The 23,322-nt window shown below is 39.6% G+C and overlaps 2 protein-coding genes across 9 annotated transcripts in view; one reads left to right on the top strand and one right to left on the bottom strand.

Moving 5' to 3' along the window:
- Positions 1-23,322, top strand: part of MED12L (mediator complex subunit 12L) — a 363,479-nt gene that overhangs the window by 102,487 nt on the left and 237,670 nt on the right. For all 8 annotated transcript variants that reach the window (XM_045166284.1, XM_045166286.1, XM_045166285.1 and 5 more), the window contains 4 exons: positions 4,006-4,137; positions 6,768-6,894; positions 9,370-9,584; positions 11,853-12,029. In XM_045166284.1, coding sequence (XP_045022219.1) covers positions 4,006-4,137; positions 6,768-6,894; positions 9,370-9,584; positions 11,853-12,029 — 651 coding nt within the window. The remainder of the gene's footprint in view (positions 1-4,005; positions 4,138-6,767; positions 6,895-9,369; positions 9,585-11,852; positions 12,030-23,322) is intronic.
- GPR171 (G protein-coupled receptor 171) lies at positions 16,002-22,685 on the bottom strand. The gene is made up of 2 exons (XM_045166302.1): positions 22,579-22,685; positions 16,002-17,426 (listed from the first exon to the last, which is right to left on the bottom strand). The coding sequence occupies exon 2, from the start codon at positions 17,360-17,362 to the stop codon at positions 16,403-16,405; it is 960 nt and encodes a 319-aa protein (XP_045022237.1). The 5' UTR covers positions 17,363-17,426; positions 22,579-22,685; the 3' UTR covers positions 16,002-16,402.

Below are 23,322 nucleotides of genomic sequence, written 5' to 3'. Positions count from 1 at the left end.
ACTGTTTCTTTTAAAATTGGCACCTACTGAGCCTGCCTCTTATTCCTCCACTCCAACATCCTAAGGAAAGAGTGGCACCATTTGGCAGGCTGTTTGATACTCAGAAAGGCGTGGACTTTTTGGAATCTGGCCAGTGTTGGGAAATACTTACTGGTAAAATAGATTTTGAGATGTATAACTTTTTATGGGCACAAATGATTAAAATTTTATATTTTAAAACTCATCTTTTAGCAGCATGTCTCCCTGATTTTCTTAATTCCTAATGAGTACGTTTTGAGGCCAAAAGCTGCTACTCACTCAAGCTGCAGTGAGTAGACTGCAGGCCTGTTTCTTCATGTTTGTATCTTGATGTCTATAAACTAGCATAGATGGATGCTCATCACCTATGAGGGGCTTCCCTGGTAGCTCAGCTGGTAAAAAATCTGCCCGCAAGACAGGAGACCTGGGTTCAATTCCTGGGTTGAGAAGATCCACTGGAGAAGGGATAGGCTATCCACTCCAGTATTCTTGGGCTTCCCTTGTGGCTCAGCTGCTAAAGAATCTGCGGGCAGTGCAGGAGACCTGGGTTCAGTCGCCCGTGTGATGTGGAAGTGCAGGTGCCTAGACTCAGTCACTTTCCTCCCCCACCTTCAGAACACTTTGCTGCTTTACAATGAGTTCCCTTTTCTGCTTTTCCCTCTAGAGGGTAAACTTTTTGAGAACAAGGGCCAGATGTTTAAAATTTTGGTTTCCTCAAAGACTAGCATATCCTGGGTGCTTAATAAGTGTTCTTGGAAATGAATTCTCTTTTTCTTAAGACTGATTTTCTAGCATATTTCTGCCCCAAACCAGTGGTCAGTTTCTGTATGTGTTAAAAAGAAGTCTTTTCCTTTATAGTTTCTTTTCTGTGTGTTTCCAGGTCAAGCAGAGCCTGTTACTTAAGTTGAGTGAGTCAGTTATTCTTTGGTAGCACATTTTCATTTTGTTTGATGCAGAGGGAAAATAAAAAAAAAATATAGATGTAGACATGTAAATGTAGACATGTAGTAGACATGTAATGCAGACATTATAAATGTAGACATGATGCACATTGCTGATGAATTTATTTAAAACTGTTGGCTTTGTTTTTAAAGTAAGTTCTTTTGTTCTAATATTATAAAGCTAAGCATGCAGTGCATCACTGCATTGACATTTATATTTTTGCTTTTCCTGGGATTAGATTGAATCCAGGAAGTCATTCCTCCCAATTTGTTTTCTTTTTAAAAATGTTGTGTTGTCTTTATAGTTTGTAATTGAAATACTTCTCTTGTTTTCCAATCCCAAAGAAAGGCAATGCCAAAGAATGCTCAAACTACCACACAATTGCACTCATCTCACACGCTAGTAAAGTAATGCTCAAAATTCTCCAAGCCAGGCTTCAGCAATATGTGAACCGTGAACTTCATGATGTTCAAGCTGGTTTTAGAAAAGGCAGAGGAACCAGAGATCAACTTGCCAACATCCACTGGATCATGGAAAAAGCTAGAGAGTTCCAGAAAAGCATCTATTTCTGCTTTATTGACTATGCCAAAGCCTTTGACTGTGTGGATCACAATAAACTGTGGAAAATTCTGAAAGAGATGGGAATACCAGATCACCTGACCTGCCTCTTGAGAAATCTGTATGCAGGTCAGGAAGCAACAGTTAGAACTGGACATGGAACAACAGACTGGTTCCAAATAGGAAAAGGAGTTCGTCAAGGCTGTATATTGTCACCCTGTTTATTTAACTTATATGCAGAGTACGTCATGAGAAACTCTGGACTGGAAGAAACACAAGCTGGAATCAAGATTGCCGGGAGAAATATCAATCACCTCAGATATGCAGATGACACCACCCTTATGGCAGAAAGTGAAGAGGAACTAAAAAGCCTGGTGTTGAAAGTGAAAGTGGAGAGTGAAAAAGTTGGCTTAAAGCTCAACATTCAGAAAACGAAGATCATGGCATCTGGTCCCATCACTTCATGGGAAATAGATGGGGAAACAGTAGAAACAGTGTCAGACTTTATTTTTCTGGGCTCCAAAATCACTGCAGATGGTGACTGCAGCCATGGAATTAAAAAAACGCTTACTCCTTGGAAGGAAAGTTATGACCAACCTAGATAGCATATTCAAAAGCAGAGACGTTACTTTGCCAACAAAGGTCCGTCTAGTCAAGGCTGTGGTTTTTCCAGTGGTCATGTATGGATGTGAGAGTTGGACTGTGAAGAAGGCTGAGCGCCGAAGAATTGATGCTTGTGAACTGTGATGTTGGAGAAGACTCTTGAGAGTCCCTTGGACTGCAAGGAGATCCACCCAGTCCATTCTGAAGGAGATTAGCCCTGGGATTTCTTTGGAAGGAATGATGCTGAAGCTGAAACTCCAGCCACCCCATGTGAAGAGTTGACTCATTGGAAAAGACTCTGATGCTTGGAGGAACTGGGGACAAGAGGAGAAGGGGACGACAGAGGATGAGATGGCTGGATGGCATCACTGACTCGACTGGACGTGAGTCTGAGTGAACTCCTGGAGTTGGTGATGGACAGGGAGGCCTGGTGTGCTGCGATTCATAGGGTTGCAAAGAGTCGGACATGACTGAGCGACTGATCTGATCTGATCTTTTACATTAAAAGATTCAGAGCTCTTTTTGAGATATCTGCTCTAGATAATTTCACATTTCTTTGTTTTAAGATAAAGAATTTGAGTTTAGGATAGGAAGTGTAAAAATCTTGGAATAAACTGATTTTCATGGTCTGAATTGTCTGCTGGTATTTAAAAGCTGAGTAGGGATTCTTATCCTGGGATTATTCTTGAATGTCTTGTCAGAGCCCACAAACCATCTGAAATGTTGTGCTAAAGTACATGTGTGTATATGTAAGTTTTTCTTGGGCCTGTGCCATAGCTGCCGTAGTCTTCATTGAGCTTATGAATTCTGGAAAGTTAAGAGCGTCTCACATAGCATATAAATGCTGGTACTGTGACTGTCTGGCCCTTTTGGCATAGTGTTTATGCAACTGGATGAATGTTAAAAATATACAGTTGATGTTCTGTGTCTAGAGGCATAGATCCTCTACAAGAAAGGTGAAATTGCACAAAAGGACAATCCCCCTTCTTACTATAAACCCCCGCCATAACCGTTGCTTGGGTCCCTGTGACCGTTCTCTGACTCTTCTCGTCCTCAGTGTGTGGTGTCATGTCTAGGCCACGGCAGTTACAGCTGGTAGTTCTGGTGGCAGTGCTGAGCCCTACACAGGTGTGGGCTCCCATCTTTTGTTAACTGAGTCTGCTTGTAACTCTTGCTCCTTTCTGTGCCTGGGTGTCACTCTTCATGCTTGTTGTTTCTAAGGCAGCAGGTTTTGATCAGCAGCCCAGTCTCCCCTCCAGTTTGTTCTTTGCAATTGCTCCTTGGACTGGGCAACTCGCTAGCCTGGCTTGTTGGGATTATGTGTTGATTGAGACTGTGACTAAGGGCCTGAGGGGGTCAGCAGCGGAGTGAAGCTGGTACTTGGGCTTTGTACCAGCTGTTCTTTTTTTTTTTGAGGTTTTTATATATATATATTTTTTTTTATTTCTATTTTTTATTTACTTTAGTTGGAGGCTAATTACTTTACAATATTGTGGTGGTTTTTGCCATACATTGACATGAATCAGCCATGGGTTTACACGTGTTCTTGATATTCAGTAGTCGATGTCCCTTTCTGCTTCCTTTGAATTCTGGAGGCTTGATGGGGCTGGGTTATGATCTGTGCAAGTGAAGGCATATACAAGGAAACTCCAGTTCTCTTGGAATTATCACAGACTCAGCTGTTCTAAGTGATTTCCGTCCTTGTGACTAAAGTTTTACTCTTTATACCTCAATTGAAATAGATCTGGGAACACTTTCTGAAATGACTGTAATAAGATAGAAAGCTTCAACAGTTTAAATATTCTGTTGCTTGCATCCTGAGTCTCATTCATCAGGTGAACGTTGCGTGTGACATGGCGGGTACCCGTTTCTCTTGGTCCTTAGGTTGCCCCCAACGATGAAGCTGTGGTGACCCTGCTGTGTGAATGGGCTGTGAGCTGTAAGCGGTCAGGCAAGCACAGGGCAATGGCCGTGGCGAAACTCCTGGAGAAGAGACAAGCGGAAATCGAGGCAGAGGTAGACTTGACTTTCTTTCTACTTGTTAATAATACTGCTTTGAATGGGATTGTTTCTTACTTTCATTGTGCTTTTTTTTTTTCTTTTCTTTTCTTTTTAAAAGAAAAAGGAAGAATGTACAAATTCACATAAGGACTTCATAGCATGACCCCTCTAAGTTGATGAAGCCCGTAATTTATATTCTGGACTAATTTAAAATCAAACTTCAAAATCTGACTTAGAATGGAAATCTCCTTCTGTGAGGTTAAGACGTGCACACATACATATATGTCTGTACTTTTGGTGTTATATATCGTTTATGTATATATGCACACGTGTGTTTAATGAATATGGAAATACTTTCTTGAGGCCATTGTGACTATGAGATTACAGATGCCGATTTGTGTTCATTTTTGAGACTGTGTTCTGGCCCCAGAGAGAGCAGTTAAAGCCTCTGGAGTCGATTAGAAAGGAACCAACAAACCTAACGTCGTCAGCATAGCTTTGTTGAAGGAGGGCATCAAAATGAGCCTTCCTTTCTTCCTTTCTAGGGGTGGAGAAGGCATGTGTGTGATCAGACCAGGCTGTCACCTCTCACCTGGATAACTGTGGGTCTCCTGCCTCCTGTCTCTGTCTCTTGCCCCTCCCTCCCCACCACCCTCCACACAGTCTCCAGAGCTGACTTTTCGCCATGGAAATAGATCATATTGTCCTCTTCCTAAAGCACCTGATGGCTCCTTCTCAAGACCCACAGAGCCTCACCTGAGCCGCCCACCTGCCCTTCCCACCTCGTCCCCTGCTCCCGTAGGTCACTCACAGCTCCGGCCGCCCTGGTCTTCCTGTCCATACCACACTCACATTCCTCTTGGGGCCTTTGCTCTTGTTGTTGCCTCTGGGTGACACATTCTGTTCCCCCCTTTACACGGCTGTTCCCGTTTTAGGAGGCGTCACTTCCTTGTCTAGCATTCCTGGCTCAACATGCATCACTTCCTCAGGAGACTCCTCCACCACCTCATCTGCACTTAATGGCACCCACCCCCCAGCCTGTCTTTCTCAGGCCATTCTGGTTTACTTTCCCCATTGCCTCTTTTTTAATGCCTGTGAGTGTAAACTTGACAACAGGGGCTTTGCTCACCCTGTTCAGTGTTGCATTACTGATAATACACCTGCTTCTTATGACAGTATTAACAAAAATGAAATAGGAAGAATATTTTCATAGACATCTCCTTTTGTTGGGAAAGCACCTTTCACCAAATACAGAGGGTCATGTTGTTGAAATTGGGGCTTAAAGATATTGATGCTAAGTTGTAAACCACATAGCCCCTTTTTATAATGGCCAAATTAAGAAAAGCATTTCATTGCTTTTTTCCTACATATTTATGAATGGACTATATTCTAAAGAGAAGTGCAGTGGTTAAACTTTAGTAACTAAAGTTGATTCCTCAAATTTCATTGCTCCTACTGGATAATTTTTATTGTGTCTTCCCTTCCCTCTTTGCGTGTCCCAGAATACACACACACACACAGTCATATTCAGAAGAGGTTCACACATAGATGACTATAATTTTAATAGTTTTAAATGTATCCATCTCTAAAAATGTATTCTTTTTAGAGATGTTTAAGATAATTGATTTCTATTAAACACCATATTCAAAATTTGACCCTTATAAAGAGGATGGATTGAAGAAATCCTATCTAATATAATACTGTTTTAATGCTAAAATGGATAATGAAAATGGGAAGAAATGAAGGGACAGCAAAAAGAATAGAACATGAGGTTCTGATTGCTTCTAATCTGTTCCTTTGCTGGTCTTCTAGTAAGTTCTGACTTTAAGAATGTAGAAGTTAAACAGCTTCTCTAGATGTGTTTCCTGAACTGTGGAGATTCCAGGAGGTTCTGAGAGAGCTAATTGGTGAAGTGTGATGAGGGAAAGAATTTTGTTAGAGGGATGTTTGACACATTACTTCCCAATATACTCGTAAATTCACCGCCTGACAAAAGCAAACACAGAGCAGTCAAATGCAATAATACATGCCCAAGTGTTTCTTGGAGGGCATACCGTTAAAATGAACTATTTAAAAATGAAGACAGCCTCAAGTTATATTTTAGTGGTTTTGCATAGAAGTAATGAGTAGTTTATTGTATACTGTATTACACATTCAGTGGTTATTTATACCGTGCTGTGTAGCGTTTATAATTCACATGAATAATGTTTTTTCACAGGAGTTCTTTGAAATTGTTTGAGTTATTTTGGGGCAGTTGCTTCCCTGATTGTTCAGTTGGTAAAGAATCTGCCTACAATGCAGGAGACCTGGGTTCGATCCCTGGGTTGGAAAGATCCCCTGGAGAAGGGAAAGGTTACCCACTCTAATATTCTGGCCTGGAGAATTCCATGGACTGTATAGTCCATCAATGGGATCTCTCAAAGAGTTGGACACGACTGAGCGACTTTTCACTTTCTTTCATTTTCCCTTAACTTTCAGAAATTATATTCCTTTATGATGCATGGTCCTCAGATAAGTACAGAGATTTCAATTTTGCATGTTTTATCTAAGAAAGTAAATGTTAATGAAAAACCAGCACATTTCTTGACCCATCGTGACTGTACTTGTCTTCAATAATTAACTTGCTTGTTTGTTTTTAATCTCAGAGATGTGGTGAATCAGAAGTCTTAGATGAGAAGGAGTCCATTTCCTCAGCCTCCCTCGCTGGATCTAGTTTACCTGTTTTCCAGAATGTTCTTCTAAGGTTTTTAGATACACAGGCCCCCTCGTTGTGTAAGTAAAGATCTTTGCTTCTAGATCTTAAACAAGGGAATTGACCTTTTTTGGGAACTGATCTTTTTTCTCCCTTACCTGTAATCTTATCAATGTACTTTGCACTGAATATGCTGCATATTGCAGCTGAATATGCTGCATATTTTGCATACAAAATTTTGTAGCCTATTTTCAGTGGATACTTTTATGACAATCTTCAAAGACTTGAACATTTCTGGAGTTTTAATAGTTAAAATAATAGGTCAGTTCATTCTCTTGTATTTGATGGATTAATTTTCCCTTTCTAGATCTTTCTTACCAGAAGAGCAGCATTAAGGTCCTGTGATGCTCACTACATTTATTGTGATTATGAACTTCTCTTCTTTCCCTGTTTTCTAAGTTTCTGACTTTCTAACTTCTAGTGTCAAAAGGGGGCAAAGATAAAACAGAGGTACCTTATAAGCAGGTTTCTGATGCAAGGACATGATTTGTGAAGATGGTTGACAGCTTGTACATGCTCTCTTAGTTGTTCATGTTCTATCATGTTCTTTTTGTGTCTTAATTATTCCACTGCTGGTGGGGAGTAGAGTCGGGGTGGGGAATAAACAACCACCAAGTGGGTGGAAACTTAAAAAAATCATTTGTGTAAGCTCAGTTGGCTTAATCTTACTTTGAGGTTTTCATATGATGAAGTACAGCAGGGAGTATCTTATCTTCACTTCAGTTCAGTCGCTCAGTCGTGTCCGACTCTTTGTGACCCCATGAATCGCAGCACACCAGGCCTCCCTGTCCATCACCAACTCCCAGAGTGCACCCAAACCCATGTCTATTGTGTCGGTGATGCCATCCAACCATCTCATCCTCTGTCTTCCCCTTCTCCTCCTGCCCTCAATCTTTCCCAGCATCAGGGTCTTTTCAAATGAGTCATCTCTTCGCATCAGGTGGCCAAAGTATTGGAGTTTCAGCTTCAACATCAGTCCTTCCAAAGAACACCCAGGACTGATCTCCTTTAGAATGGACTGGTTGGATCTTCTTGCAGTCCAAGGGACTCCCAAGAGTCTTCTCCAACACCACAGTTCAAAAGCATCAATTCTTCTGTGTTCAGCTTTCTTTATAGTCCAACCGTCACATCCATACATGACTATAGATGATGGTGAAACAACAGAAAAATGGCAAAAAGTGACAGGAAAGGGAGAAAAAGTGTGGGAGGTAGAAAAGGAAAGTATCTATGGAGAAGAGAGAGATAAAGCAGCAAGAAATAGTATTGCTTTGATTCCTCTGAGGAGGACCTCATTTTCAGTTGAGTGACACCTGGGGGTGAGGTTTTTTTAGGTTCTTGGTGGCTATCCTAGGGTAAAGGAGAACAAGAACCTCAGCCAAACTGGTGATTGGAATGTAGGAAGCACTGATGAAGCCCGGGGAAAGACAGGAGAGATTCTGGAGAGGAGAAAAGGTGTTGTCACGAATGGCAGTTAGCAGTCGGATGTACCTTGTGTCCTGGGGGAGACAGACACTTGGTCTTTGCTCCCCTCATCCCATCCCCATTCCTGTTCTTGCTTTGGGGAAAAGTTCTTCCTCCTGTGCCTGGCTTGCTCTGGATCCTGTTTACTGCTCTGTAAGGGAGAACTCTTCTGCTTCTCTGAAGAGTTTACTCTCTCCATTGAGATTGGAGGTGGGCAAGAACAAACCGACAGGGCTAAGATTTAGGGCTCTGAGTTTAGTGTTCCCTGGGTCCATCTGTCGTCTTTCTCAGCGTTTGAGTGTGATGGTCCTAGGGCCTGAGCTTTGTAGGTTTAGTCCTAGTAGTTTAGTCATTTTTAACCTTATCTCAAAGGTACAGATACAAAGTTTGAGAGTATCGTTGCAATATTAAAAGACATAAGTTAAGTAGCTTACTTATGAATTTTAAAAGATGGCAGAGCTTCATCTTGGGGTCCTTTTTATCGCATTGTTCCTTTTCCTTTTCAGTGGATTCTACTCACTAGGTTTTTTCAAATACCATCTGAATTATGGTTCTGTTGTGAAGTCTCCTTTGAAAAAGTGCACTATGCCCACCCCACCACCCCCCTTCCCCTCAGTGTACAGGTGCTCAAAGTAGAACAGACAGTTATGAATCATGAATCATAACAGTTATAAAAATAAAATGCGAGGAGAGTAATCTGGCTTTGATTTTTTTTTCCCCTTACCTGAAAATTTGTGTGTTAACATGATTACTTAAATGGCCATTCATTTGCCAGGGACCAACCTTTAATTTTGAGATAGTGCCTAGAACACTGGACACTGTTTTGCAGTTACAGTGGGAACAGAACTGGCGTACTGGTTTTGCACTGAAAGCTAGACCTGTGTATCGAATTTTCCAGTAAATCCTTTATTTAAAAAAAAAAAAAAGAATAGAAAAAATAGTGAAAATTTTAAGCCCGAGTCCTTGTCTTTATTCTTCTTCCCCCCTCCTCAGTCAAGGAAACTGAATTCTTGATGGCCTTTGTCTCCTCACAGCGGATCCAAATAGCGAATGTGAGAAGGTGGAGTTTGTCAACCTGGTGCTGCTCTTCTGTGAGTTCATCCGGCACGACGTCTTCTCCCACGACGCCTACATGTGCACCCTCATCTCTCGGGGAGACCTGTCTGTCACCGCCTCCACGCGACCGCGGTCGCCAGCAGGAGAGAATACAGATGAGCACTATCCAAAGGACCACGACATGAAAATGGAGGTACGGTCCTGGGAGAGGGCCAGCCCTTGGAGCTGAACTGTGCTGGGAGTCACTTTCAGAAGGGCTACACGCTGGTGGAAGGGTGGTGGCTTTTCAGTTGTAGTCTCTTGTTTCAAAGCTTATTTATCGCTGCTTTTCACTGACACAAAAAAATTTGGACTATAATTTACATCTTCTAGAATTTTCTTTTGGGTATGCTAATACTGAAAAGATTCGACAGGCCATCACATTTTTCACTGAATTGGAATTGTGTGCTTCCAATTTTATGTATGTCTAATCTCCAGTTTTACTTTAATGTTTAGCCTCAAATTTGGACTTGTTTTGGCCCTGACGTCATGACTGTTTTTATTCTAAGTAGCATCTTTCCCCCAATGTCTCATTACTTATATCGCTCTTTGATACTTATATTGCTCTTTTATACATATGTTTTAGTCATAACACATCATATTTTCATTTCAATTAATTGCAAATTTAATCTGTTTTTCAAATGTAGAATTGCTCTTTTCAGCAAATTACTTTATGCTGTGAGTATGACTTTATCATTTTCTGTCAATTTTCTGATATTTTGGACATTGTTCCAGATACTTATGGGACTTTTCAAGGCCAAAAACATGAAGTTGGTGATGGGAAATAATAGAAAATTGTTAGAGATTATGATAGTTTCTGAAAAATGAAGCCTCATATTGGTCCTGTGAGAGTTTCAGCATATGCTGTTATGATATTTTACAATAATGGCTATCTTTGTAATTTAAAAACGTGCCTTTAGAATTGCACACGTGAATTTATAGTTTATACTCTTAAAGATTTTTGAAAATTACTTGTTTAATATGAATACTTTTGTTTCTAAATTTGTCCACAGTAAAAAAGTTAGAGTAAAACATAAAATTAGTTTACCTGTTTATGCTTTTTCTATGTTTCTCTGTCTCTCTCTCTCTTGTTTCCTGCTTTTGGACATCAAGGTATCTTGTATGTTAAATATCCTTAGATTTTTCTTACTAAGGCAAGTTGGTGAGCATGTGACTGGGAATAGCCCCAAGAAGGAAATTATGGTCAGTTTGTTTTTAATCAGGAAGTTTGTGCAATTTTTTCTTGAAATAGCACGGAAGTTAAATCTTTTTTTATCATGAGGATGAAGACCGTGACTTTGTACAGCAGTGTGTATCTTAACTTCCTTTTCTTTTATTGAGGAAAAACACACTGAGGGGGAAAAGAGACATAAGATGACTTGATGTCACTGTCATGTTTCAGCTTCAGCTTCTTAATGAACTACAAAATTTACAATGTGACTTTCTTTCTCTGGCAATTATCAGGAACAGACTATTATGGCGCATATGGGCATTGACTCAGGAACTACTAATATTTTTGATGAAGTAGACAAGAATGACTTTAAAACTGACTTTGGTTCGGAATTTCCAGTAGGTTCAACCTTCCAATCCTTATTGACCATGACCCCTCCTCCCCGACCTCTATTGCCTGCTGTCTCCTCCTCCTGCCCCTTGCCTTGTGTACTGGCATGACCCCTGTACTTGTGATGCAGATGTCTTTCTCTGGAATGAATTCCACCCCAGGCCACAGTTCATCATCTCACGCAGCTGCCTCATTTCAGTTCATCCTCAGTTTTGGCTGCATTGCCTCCTCCTGTAAATTAAAACACTCTCATCCTCCTGGTTGACCGTGACTCCTTTGTTTAGAGATCATTATCTCTCAGGAATCCATGAATATCATTTCATCAGGACAGGCCATGTTGATTTGCTGGATGTGTGTTCAACTTCTAAATAACAGCTTTCCTGGCTCTGGACTTGTCCATTCTTCTGCTTTATCTCAGTATAATTACGTGTTCTTCCTCAGGGATCTCAGTGTGTAACTAACTCTATGAAAACACATGTTGGTTGGGGTACAGACTAAAACCTTTGTATCTGTTGTTCATGAGCTTTATAAGTGAATTATTCCTTTGTATATGTTTTTGTAGGAAATGTAGCCCTATGAGGAAGACACTTAGTTATCAGTCTAATTTTATCTCTGGTCCTCCGGGAAATGGAGCTGTGCACGTTTCTTACCTGTGTGTGTGGTTGCCACTTTCTCATCTTTGGAACAGGAGATGATGCTCTTTATCTGAATATGAAATTTGTGGAAATTAACACAGTTCATTATTTTGCTAATGGTTAAATAAGGAAAAGATATGGTATGAGTGTCTTGTGTGTTTGAAGTTGTGTGCTTTGGTTTTGCTCTTTCATTTACAGTCTCCAACATTTGTTTTACATGACTTAGATTTTTTCTCCCATGCCTGGAGAGTCCTGTGAGAATGCCAACCCTTCTCTGGGCAGAAGAATGTCAGTTAATGGTGAGAAGCTGTTGAAGAGAGAAAAACCAAGGGAGTTGATTTTTCCATCTAATTATGACCTCCTACGACACCTGCAGTATGCAACCCATTTTCCCATACCTCTGGTAAGTCGCTTGTCACTTGGCAAGCTGATCATTTCATTGTAGGGTCATTGATTATTCAACTGCTTGCCTGAGTGCTACATATGAAAGAGGTGAGTTTTTTGTATTCACTACCTGCTTTTGTTTGTTATGGTTCTTACCATGTAGCTTATGTGCTTGTGTAGTCTACATTTGTGGTGTCGTACTACTGACATTTAGCAAGATTTTCCATATTAGTATACTTGTACTAAGAGCATCTGAGTCACTGCAAATGATGTCTGTATGTATTTTCCTACTTCAATTTGAAACTCATTTACTATGTAGCTTTTATCTGCACTGTATTGTGGTAGGTACTTTTGGCATTATACAGATGAGTAAGAACTTTTGAGCACAGAAAAGATGAAAAAGATAGGGAGACAAATGTCTATAAAATGACAAGCACCAGAATAAGTGAAATAACTTGAGTAAAAACCCAAGTGACCACTGAAAAGTGAACTGTTTGACGTTCCCAGAGCTCTTCTGCTACTCTGAAAGAATAAAGATGGGAGGAGGGGAAAACCTCTGGTTGAAGAATTGGCTCATGCTTCATAGAAGAGGTCATATATGTGATAGACTTGGATTTCCACTTGTTGACTTTAAGAACCGGATGATGGCACATGGGAAATAGTTGTTGGGAAATTTAGTGTTTGAGTCATAACAAGTGATGTGCTTTATTTTGAAGGGAAACAAGATTAGTTTTCTGATACATGTAATGAAAATTGGGCCAAAATTTATAGAAAATTTTAAAAAAATTCTTAGGTTCACTATCGTTTTTTGTGGAATTTTATTTTAACTTATTTCAGTGAGTCATTTTTTTTTATATAAGACTATTATTACTACTATTTTTTTAAAAAATGTAATTGTGAGGTGCATATTATTTCCTAGACACCTTTGTGGAGTTTTGATCTCTAGGCTAAATAGTTTCTTAAATTTTTTTATTTTTTGTTTATTTTTGAACATCCTCTGAAATGACTTTTGAAATCACTACACCCATATATATTTTTTTCTTGTTACAATTAAGAATCCCTTGTTAATTATCCTATGTCTAGGACTATATTGAAAGTAACTAAAATTCTTTATTTTTCATCACTGGTTGAATATACCAATATTTTTCATCTGCTACCTGTGGGCATCACTCATTTTCTACATATGGGAACAACTTCACAGTGTATTTAGGGCAGCAGAAACAGTAGCTTGATATTTTAGAGATGTATCTTGAAGAATTCATGGGTGAACTATCATGATGTCTGATTTGTTTTAAAATAGTCAAGAAGATTCCATATTGAAGTCTAGAGTTGAGTTAATATTAATGTGCTGGTGTTACTGTCCTGGTTTTGACAAATACATCATGGTACGTAAGGCTTTATCTCTAGGGCAAACTAGATGAAGAAGATATGGGAACTGTCTGTACTATCTTTTTACTTTATCTGTAAGTTTTAAATTATCCCAAAATGTGTATTTGGAAGAAATAGGGGAAAGGAAGGAGATATGGCAGAAACTTGAAAATGGTTCAGACTGGTTGAGGGTTCTGTGCTCTTCTCTTGGGTGAGCGGCGCTTTGCAGGTCTCCCTGAGTGTGGGGGTATGAGAGCAGGGGGCTGCGCGAACGTGCGCGTCTTTCTCCTGTTATTTACGTGAATTCGTGTGGCCTGTGGTGGTGACACAGCCGTTCCCAGCACTTAAATTCTCAAGGCTGCCCTCTTCCTTAGAGGACAGAGTGTGAATGATTCCTAGGGACTGAGTCTCCCGGTGGATTATGACAGAATTCAGCTGTGATGCGAAATCAAAAAAGAGCTGCTAGAAATTTGACATTATAGGATAGAATTTTTTTAATAGCCTTCTATTACTAGTTGTCTAGAAGTGCCTTTTTTGTCAGTGTAATTTAGCCTAAACCATCAGAAAAGGGGAAATAAAAGTGTATACTAGTAAAACTGTGCCATTGTGGATGCTGTAGTGAGTCTGACTTGGCCTATTATGCACATGAGGAGAATACAAGAATATGATTTAAAAATAAAAAGTTTGTTTTTTACCGCCCCCCACCCCCACTTTGTCTTTAAATTGTGGCTCCAGTGAGTGAAGGCCAAGGAGAGAAGACTAAAAGGCACCTTGACTAAAAGATTCAGAAAAGTAAGCTGGTTTCATATATGCTCTCGTATGAATGATGTCTTCATCTGCTCATCAGTAAGACTATTCTCTCAGTGGGCCACCAAGCCCAGGTTCTAGTGTCCAGGCATTCAACCAGCCTCTGCCACAAAATTTGGGGTCATTTAGACCCTATCTGTGTCAGACATGTGATACCACCAGGGCTTCCTGTCATTACCACTAGCCAGCTGGGGTTGGTGCCGTGCCTACCATGTTAGAGCTGTAATGGGCACTTTTTTGGGTGCATTTTCTCATTTACTATTCTCAGACTGTACATCCTCAGAGAATGTGTAGTAGAGCTGTGGCCAGGAGTTGTCCAAGGTTCAGCTGTCAGAAAATAGTTCTCAGCACAGAGCTAAAAAATGAGTCTGGAATTCAAACTTGTTACTTTCCAGGAACACCATTTCTTTTTCCTTCCTTCCTTCCTTCCTTCTCTTCCCTCTTTCTTTATTTTTCTGTCTGTCTTTCTCTCTCCCTTTATTGCCTCCTACCCTCCCTCCTATCCTTTGAGATCATTTATTTTTATTGAGGTAATGTTGATTTATAACATTAGAGATGTTTCACGTGTAAACATTTTATTTCTACTGCAGTCTCCCCCACAGCATGCTCACCACCCAAACTTAGTTTCCCTTTGTCACCACCAGCTGATCCCCATTACCCATGTCATCCTTCTCCTCAGCCCTTCTCCTCTGGCAACCACTACTCTGTTCTCTGTGTCTACATGTTTGTTTTTGCTCAAACAACACCATTTCTTAATAATTGCATTACTGATGGTTTTGATGTGGGCTTTTATAATTGAAGCGAAAACAATACAAAGTCTTGTATATGCTTATCTTAATTTTTTAGTCTTCCTTCCCTAAATAAGTCTTCATTTAATACCATCTACTGAATGCTTTCTGCTTTACTCGCATTTGAGAGAATTTGATCAATGGGTTGTGACCCTGACAGTGGAGTCACGCATACATTACATGGCTGGCCCCCCATGGGGTCAAGCTCATCTTTAGGACCTGGGGGGCACACTTCAGCTAAGCTCATGCTGCATTTCTTTCTAGTAAGTCCTTGCAATGTGGAGCTGACGTGTCTATTTCAAGACTATTTGGTGCTAGTTTTCCATACCTTTGATGTGAGTTCCAAAACAGTAGTTCTAGCAGTTAGTATAACTTAATGACCCCCGACTTGAAGATGTTATGGGGTATGTTCTTTACTGCTACAAAATAAAAATAAGAAATCACTGGATTTGTCATTACTAACAGTAGAACAATCTTTATTTATAACCTATAGTTAAAATATAAGGATATCCTATAGTACGTTCAAAAACCATGTTTTTCCGAACCTTTTTATAAGTAAAAAATTGTAAGCTATTGTGGTAGGACACACTTGCTGCTGCTGCTGCTGCTAAGTCGCTTCAGTCGTATCCGACTCTGTGCGACCCCATAGACGGCAGCCCACCAGGCTCCCCTGTCCCTGGGATTCTCCAGGCAAGAACACTGGAGTGGGGTGCCATTTCCTTCTCCAATGCATGAAAGTGAAAAGTGAAAGTGAAGTCGCTCAGTCGTGTCTGACCCTCAGCGACCCCATGGACTGCAGCCTACCAGGCTCCTCCGTCCATGGGATTTTCTAGGCAAGAGTACTGGAGTGGGGTGCCATTGACTTCTCTGAGGACACACTTAGATGTTAAAAATTGGAGCATTGAGCCAAAAAGTTACTGTTTTTAAGTGATGGATTAAAAATCAATCAGGCTCAGGTGGTTTCAGGTAAGAAATCACCTGCCCTCCCCCCCCCCCCCCTTTTTTTAAAGTGATCTAAAGGGCTTTAAACTGTGTTGCTAAAGGGCTTTCTGGCAACTCACATAGAGAGTATTTTGCGTATTTCTATCAGAAGTCAGCTCCAGGTCTTTAAATGAATACCTAATGAATATTTCAGACTCTGTGTCATAGAACTCATTTAGGTTTTAAGGATATTGCAGGGTTTATATTGGTTCAACAAGACTTTAGTTTTTTGTGTTTTTTTGTACAAACATTTGTATTAAGGATCATCAACAACCGCAAGAGTACAGTTAGGCTTGTGTTCAGAAACAGTTTCTCAGTAAACCAAACCACATTTGCCCTCTGCCTGTATTTTTACTTACGGAGGCTCTTTTTCCCCTCCTTCCCAGGAGTTTGTACACTTAATTGTCGAGTGAGGCAAGAAATTATAGCATGCAAAAAATCCTGTATTTTATGCATTGTTTTCAGACCTTGATTTTTCTTTTTGAGCCTTGGACTCCTTATGGGAAGCAAACGTCTCAGTGATCTTTAATCGGAAAGCTTTTGAGAGATGATAGTACAGGATTGGATCGAAACACAGGTTGGACACAGCCAGGAGCAGTGTGGCCTCTTTTGCTTTGAAAAGTGAAATCCTGGTGGAACAGTCAGATATGACCTCTGTCTGGCTGAGGGTGTATGGGATTCGGACAATGTGATAAGGAACAAAACATATGATGTAGCCTGTAGTCACCAAAAGTATACTGATGAGAGCTCTCTTCACGTTTGGATAATTTTCATTATCTTTGTTTCTGTAGAGTTGTCGAATTACAAGGCAGTTAGATATTAAGATGATGGCTGAGAAATTGAAGAATATTGCTATACTTATGAAATTTGTCAGCAAATGCCAGTTTCTTCCAAACTCATTTTTGAATTCCATGCAGCCCACGTTGGGCTTTTCCTTGATGTCTTTGATGGGAATGATCATGTTTGGCACCATTATAAGAAGGACCATTAGCCACACAACAGCTGATATCATTTTAGCAAACCCAGGTTCTTGTATTCGATAAATCTTGCAGCTGTATGTCAACTGAAGACAGCGATCAATGCTAACAAATGCCAAGAAGATTATTGATAAGTACATATTAATGTAGATGAGGCAGGCTGTCACTTGGCAGTGGAATATCCTCAGCTTCCAGGGTGCAACACCCAAGTCAACAGTGATTTTCACTGGTAATGCCAGAGTGAGCAGGAAATCAGCTGTAAGCAAATTAATTAAGTATATGCTCACACACCTGTGATTTGTGTTTTTCTGTATGAAAGCCCAGGTTGCAAAACAACTTCCAATAATTCCAATGAGGAAAACTAAATAAAAGAAATATGTGAATGGCTCCAGGTCTCTGTAAACTGGGCAGAAGGTAGAACTGTTGGTCATCTTCAAGGACAGTAGGGATGACCGTCCAGAAAGAACAAAACAAAGACAAAAAGCTCCGAAGAATCTGTTAAAAAAAAAAAGAAAGAAAGAAAGAAAGAAAACGAATCAGAGGGAAGGGAGGTTAGCAATTCAAATTAGAAATTGTTTTCTTCAAACACAATTGCATTCCTGAAACCATGCTTGCAATCACTCTGCTTCGTAGAATTTTATTGGTGAAGTTACTTGATGTGTGGATTGGTGGGAACATCTTCGATTACAAGGAAGGAAGCCTGGGGTTTCCATGGTCTGATTTTGTGATTTTGGGAAATCCCGTGTAGGTTGCTGCTAGAAGGGATATTTTTGACTTCACACTTTTGCATCCTGATAGCTTATTTGTAACCAGTTGGGTTGGAAGTTAGTTTGTAGAGGAGATAAGTGAACTGAATTTCTGAGAAATAGAGGAAACAAAAGGTTTGGTTGCGGCTGAGCCTGAATTGCTCTCAATGAGGCTTCCTGGCTTTTGTTTTCATAGGTTGATAGAACTCTTCATGCTGGAGAAACCTAGGTGGAGAGGGGGAGGTGAGAGGGGACAGAAAATTGTACTAAAATCGAAAAGATTTTTATTTAAATAATAGGCCTTTTGTTGTGTAACCTACCAGAACAGTTTTACAATCAGAATTTCATTTCATTTTTCTTTTTTAACAGAAGAAGTTGTAGGATTAGCATCTGGTCTTTGCCTGATGTTCTGGATTATGATGGTGTAGACCTGTCCTGTCTGATTTGGTAACCTACAACCACAGATGACCGTTAAGCCCCTGAAAAGTGACCAGTCCAAGCTGACCTGTGCTCTAAGTGCAAAGTACATACTGGGTCTTAAAAAATATTTAGTATGAAATACTATAACTAGTAGTTAATACTTGCACTATTTTTACAATATTTTACATTAAATCTTTAAAACCCAGTCTGTACTTTGCACGTATAGCACAAGTCAGTTTGAACTGGTCACATTTCAAAGGCTTAAGGAGTAAAATTGTGCTATTTTATGCATGTAGTGCAACAGTTAGTAAAATGTGTCAGTAATTTTTATATTGAGCATATATTGAAATGATATTTTTGATACATTAGGTTAAATATATTATTAAAATTAATTTCTCCTGCTTTTGCTTTTTTTAAGTGTAGCTGCAAGATAGTTTTAAAATGGCTTTGTGGTTTGCTTTATATTTCTCTTGAACAGTGCTTGCATAGATGTTTCCTTGGTCAAGAAGTTTGACCAAGATTATATTTTAAAGGTTTCTAGGGCAAGGGTATATGATTGTTGGTTACAAGTTCTCAGAAGAGAAGCTCAGTTATATATATAGATGTATCAAAACATCTAACTTTAGCACTTGAGGGATTTATTTTTTTCTTCTTTCATTGTGGGTTTCAAGGCAGTCAAGGCCAGGTGTGTAAGTCCTGCCCTTGGAACCATTGTGATCATCTCTGATAGTGACAAAGTCTTGTCATATTCCCTCCAGATCTGGAATATTGGATGATTTATAGCGTAAGTTAAACAAACTAGGCTTCATAAACTCATGCTCTTAGGACTGTGGCACCCTTCTCATGAATATTAAACAATTGCCTTCCTGTGATTTATTGATCAGAAGATTGGTTTTGTGTTTTAGCAAGAAAAAAAATTCATGTGCAGCTTTTAAAAATAGCAACCAGTAACTTTAGGAGTTAAGAAGGCCATTTCTCTGAAACTTCCTTTTAAAAACATAAAAACTTTAGAAGCTTTTTTGAATCTTAATTCTCTTAATTATTTAATGATCCATTGGGTACATCTTGGGGTGAGACAATATGTAAGTGGATGGATAAGGCAGATGTATATAAAGCTTTCTAAATTAAAGGGACATTTAAAGAGTACATGTGTTTCCCATTTCCCTACTTGAGATAGGACTTCAGAGTCCAGGAGTGACATCATTCTGTACTAAACTCAGTGATAGTCATCAAACACATTCTTTGTATCTGGTACCATGCCAAATACTTTACATGTACTGATTTAATCTTTTATTATTTCTATCATGTAGATGTTGTCTCCCTTACCTTTTTTAAATTGGGGTATGGAGGTACCTTATAAAACTAAAAATAGAGCTACCATATGATCCAGTGAGCCCATATATTGGGTATATATGCTGAGAAAACCATGATTCAAAAAGACACGTGCACCCCAGTGTTGCTGCAGCCTGTTTCCAGTAGCCAGGACATGGAGCAACCTACATGTCCACTGACAGATGAGTGGATAAAGAAGATGTGGCACATATATACAATGGGATATTACTTGGCTATAAAAAGGAACAAAATTAGTTCATTTGTATCCCTGTTTTATAGATGAGAAAACTGAGGCACCATGAGGTTGAGTAGCACTTGAGGTTGTATAGCTGGTAAACTACAGAGCCAGGATTCCCAGCCAGCCAGTCTGATCTTAGAAGCCATGTTCAAAACCACTTTGAAACTGTGTCTCAGTAATAATAATAATAATAATGGTGGTTATTGTTATTATTTTGAGTAATAATTTTTATTGGAGTATACTTGATTTACAATGTTGTGCTAATTTTAGTTGTACAGCAAACATATATCGACTCTTTTTTTTTTTTTTTTTTTTAACCTGTGTAAGTCCTTACAGAGTATTGAGTAGGGTTCCCTGTGCTTACAGTAGGTCCTTATTAGTTATCTATTTTATATATAGTACTCTTGCCTGGAAAATCCCATGGACGGAGGAGCCTGGTAGGCTGTAGTCCATGGGGTCGCGAAGAGCTGGACACGACTGAGCAACTTCACTTTCACTTTTGACTTTCATGAATTGGAGAAGGAAATGGCAATCCACTCCAGTGTTCTTGCCTGGAGAATCCCAGGGACGGGGGAGCCTGGTGGGCTGCCATCTATGGGGTTGCACAGAGTCGGATGCGACTGAAGTGACTTAGCAGCAGCACTGTGTTTATGTCAATTCCAATCTCCCAGTTTATCCCTACCCCCTTTAACCTTGGTAACCATAAGTTTGTTTTATACATCTGTGACTCTTTGTGTTTTATAAATAGGTTCATTTGTACCATTATTTTTAGATTCCACATATAAGTGGTATCATATAATACTTGTCTTATTTTTATTATAATACCAAACCTTTACTAAGTTCTTTATTTTAGAACTGTAGTCTAAAAATTTTCATGTAAAAGAGCAGAAATAAAATATTCATTCTTAATTTTTCCCCTAAATACTAATGAACGACATTTAGGCTCTGTGTGTTTTGATGTTTCATTTTACAATAGATATAGTAAAAAAAAAATCTCGGTCCTATCTTTTAAGCCTAAACCTTCTTTTCTTTCAGAATTCCTGTTTGTAGTCTCTCCATGTCATCTGCACTGTCTTCCTCCCAACTCTGTTGTTTAGTTGGTGGGACCCCTGCTGTTCTGGGAGCACTTCCTTCCTTTGTACTTTTTGTTGTGATAGGATTTGGGGCTCATAGGACTGCCGGGGTGCAGGGAACCTTTATTTATAACATTTGGTCCAGTCCCTGGGTTTGAGGACATTGAGGTCTGGCACCTGGGTGTTGGCCAGGGTTCCCTGGCTTGTTGGAGCAGACTAGGGTCCCACCTTGTTGATCATTTTCTAGGCTCTCTGCCTGTATCCTTCCCAGCCCCCATCCTGTCTATCCTAAATGCCTAAAGGAAGCCCTTCAGATCTGAAGTCTGTTCTAGGTTTTACTGACATCCTTATGACTTGACTTTTGCTAATAACCATTTATTCTGGACATTCTTTTGTTCTCTGGGTCAAAAGCTAGTGTTCGTGTAGATGAACCGTCACCTCCCACCTTTGCTCGTTGTTCCTTTACGGGCTAGGATTTTGGCCTGCTGCTGCTGCTGCTGCTGCTGCTAAGTGGCTTCAGTCATGTCCTACTCGGTGCGACCCCATAGACAGCAGCCCACTAGGCTCCTCTGTCCCTGGGATTCTCCAGGGAAGAACACTGGAGTGGGTTGCCATTTCCTTCCCCAATGCATGAAAGTGAAAAGTGAAAGTGACGTCGCTTAGTCGTGCCTGACTCTTAGCGACCCCATGGACTGCAGCCTACCAGGCTCCTCCGTCCATGGGATTTCCCAGGCAAGAGTACTGGAGTGGGTTGCCATTGCCTTCTCTGAAGATTTTGGCCTAGGCTCTTGTATTTCAAATGTTACATTATGATCGTAACATATAATGCATTTCTTTGAGTGCCCTATTGCTCATACAGTAAAGTCTCATTTTATAGATGACTACGTGGTAAAGAGAGGATTAGAGAATTAATTAGTTTTGATCAGTTAGTGTACCGTGTATCTGGAACTGGAGAAGGAAACGGCAACCCACTCCAGTATTCATGCGTGGAAAATCCCATGGACCAAGAAGCCTGGTGGGCTGCAATCCATGGGGTCGCAGAGTCAGACGACTGAGTGACTTCTGTGTTCTGTGTATATCTGGAACTGACCAGCCATGGGTAATTTATTTTAAAATAATTACAAGGTAACTATTCACTCAATACTGCTTGCGAGTCATTCAGGGCCTCCCAGTTGTTTTTCTTGAACCTCCAGCTAGCTTGCAATGAAGCCCACACTTCTCATTTAAAATTTTTGGTCATATAAAAAATTTAACAGTTGTTAAATTATAATAGCATTCTGTATTTTCCATCATGAATTTGAAAACTAAGTGCTCAATGAATATATTTTTTTAACCAGTTATTAGCCTGTGGACATCTAAAGTGCCCAGGTGTATTCCAGCAAAATCCAGAAGAGATTTCTAGTGTTTCCTTTGTTTTAGAGTGCCCGTTGCTTAGACCCTTCTTTACAGAAGTCACAATGGAATTTTCTAGAAATTACCTATCACAGTGTTTGTAGAGCCCTGTTGTGCCCTGTGGTGAAGAACTACAACATAGCCTTCATCCATCCAGTTTTAAAATCGAGTTACTGACTAGTTCGGCTTACCCATCAGGAAGTAGTATTCAGTGTTGTGTGAATTAAGCTGTCTTTCTGAAAGGGATGGATGAGGTCTTCAGGTAGAAGAAAATTACAGTGTAGTTCACACTGAGAATCTATTTGGAGTTTAATAATTGGTTCCTTCTTCTACAGCAACCTTATTACATGTTGGCATTTTCAGCTCACATGGTTTAAGCACTGAAAATCATAGATTTCCCTGCCACGTAAAGACACTGAATATATTAAGTATTTAGGAAGACATACCTGGAGGTGTATTCTCCGTGCTTCAGCGGGCCTTGCTCCAAGTCTTCAGAGAAACATGAGCTGTTTGGCTAGCTTCAGCGGTAGCAGGCCCGCTGCAGGGCTGCCGGCTGCACTAAAAATTTCCTTTCCTTTTTGTGTGGTTTTAAAATGTTGCATATTGACGTAGATGAAACTGTGGTTTGCAAATAGTTTAACTGTGTTTTTTTCTTTTCTTTTAAAAAAAAAATTTTACCTTTATGAAAGCCTCCTCAAGAAGTTCTTTTCAATTTTGTACAAGGTTTCTTAAAGAATTAAGATTTGTTTGTTCTTGTAGAGGAAAGATTTTTATTCATCTGTTGTAATACCTATGTTTTTTTGAAATCACCCAAGCTGTGTTTTTCATCATAATGATTTTAAAGAACGCCAATTTTTGCGTCTTGAATGGTGTTATGAGTTAAAGATACCGGGTGTTTAAGCAGAATTTCTTTAGTATATATACTGATACTCATCAGCTTTCAAAATGATAATTTAAAAAATTGTTGCAGTTTTAATACTGCTGTGAGACATCTGCTAACATACCAGAAATATGTGATTTAATAGAGTCTGATATAGTGTATTTTTTTATCTTCATTTTTTTGTTCATTTAAGAAGAATTTGGGAATATAAGAGGAAAATCATTATGTACAGAGATAATCACGGTTAACATTTTTGCTATATACATTTTCTGGCTCTGTTTTGTTTATTTATTTATTTTAATCAATTACT

The sequence above is a fragment of the Bubalus bubalis genome, chromosome 1, assembly GCF_019923935.1.
Source record: "Bubalus bubalis isolate 160015118507 breed Murrah chromosome 1, NDDB_SH_1, whole genome shotgun sequence".
NCBI lineage: Eukaryota > Metazoa > Chordata > Mammalia > Artiodactyla > Bovidae > Bubalus > Bubalus bubalis.
The sequence above is the reverse complement of the archived record's forward strand: the minus strand, read 5'-3'. Positions and strand labels throughout refer to the sequence as shown.

Excerpts from the sequence above, each read along its gene's own strand:
- GPR171 (XM_045166302.1), bottom strand. The coding sequence starts at position 17,362 with ATGACCAACAGTTCTACCTTCTGCCCAGTTTACAGAGACCTGGAGCCA.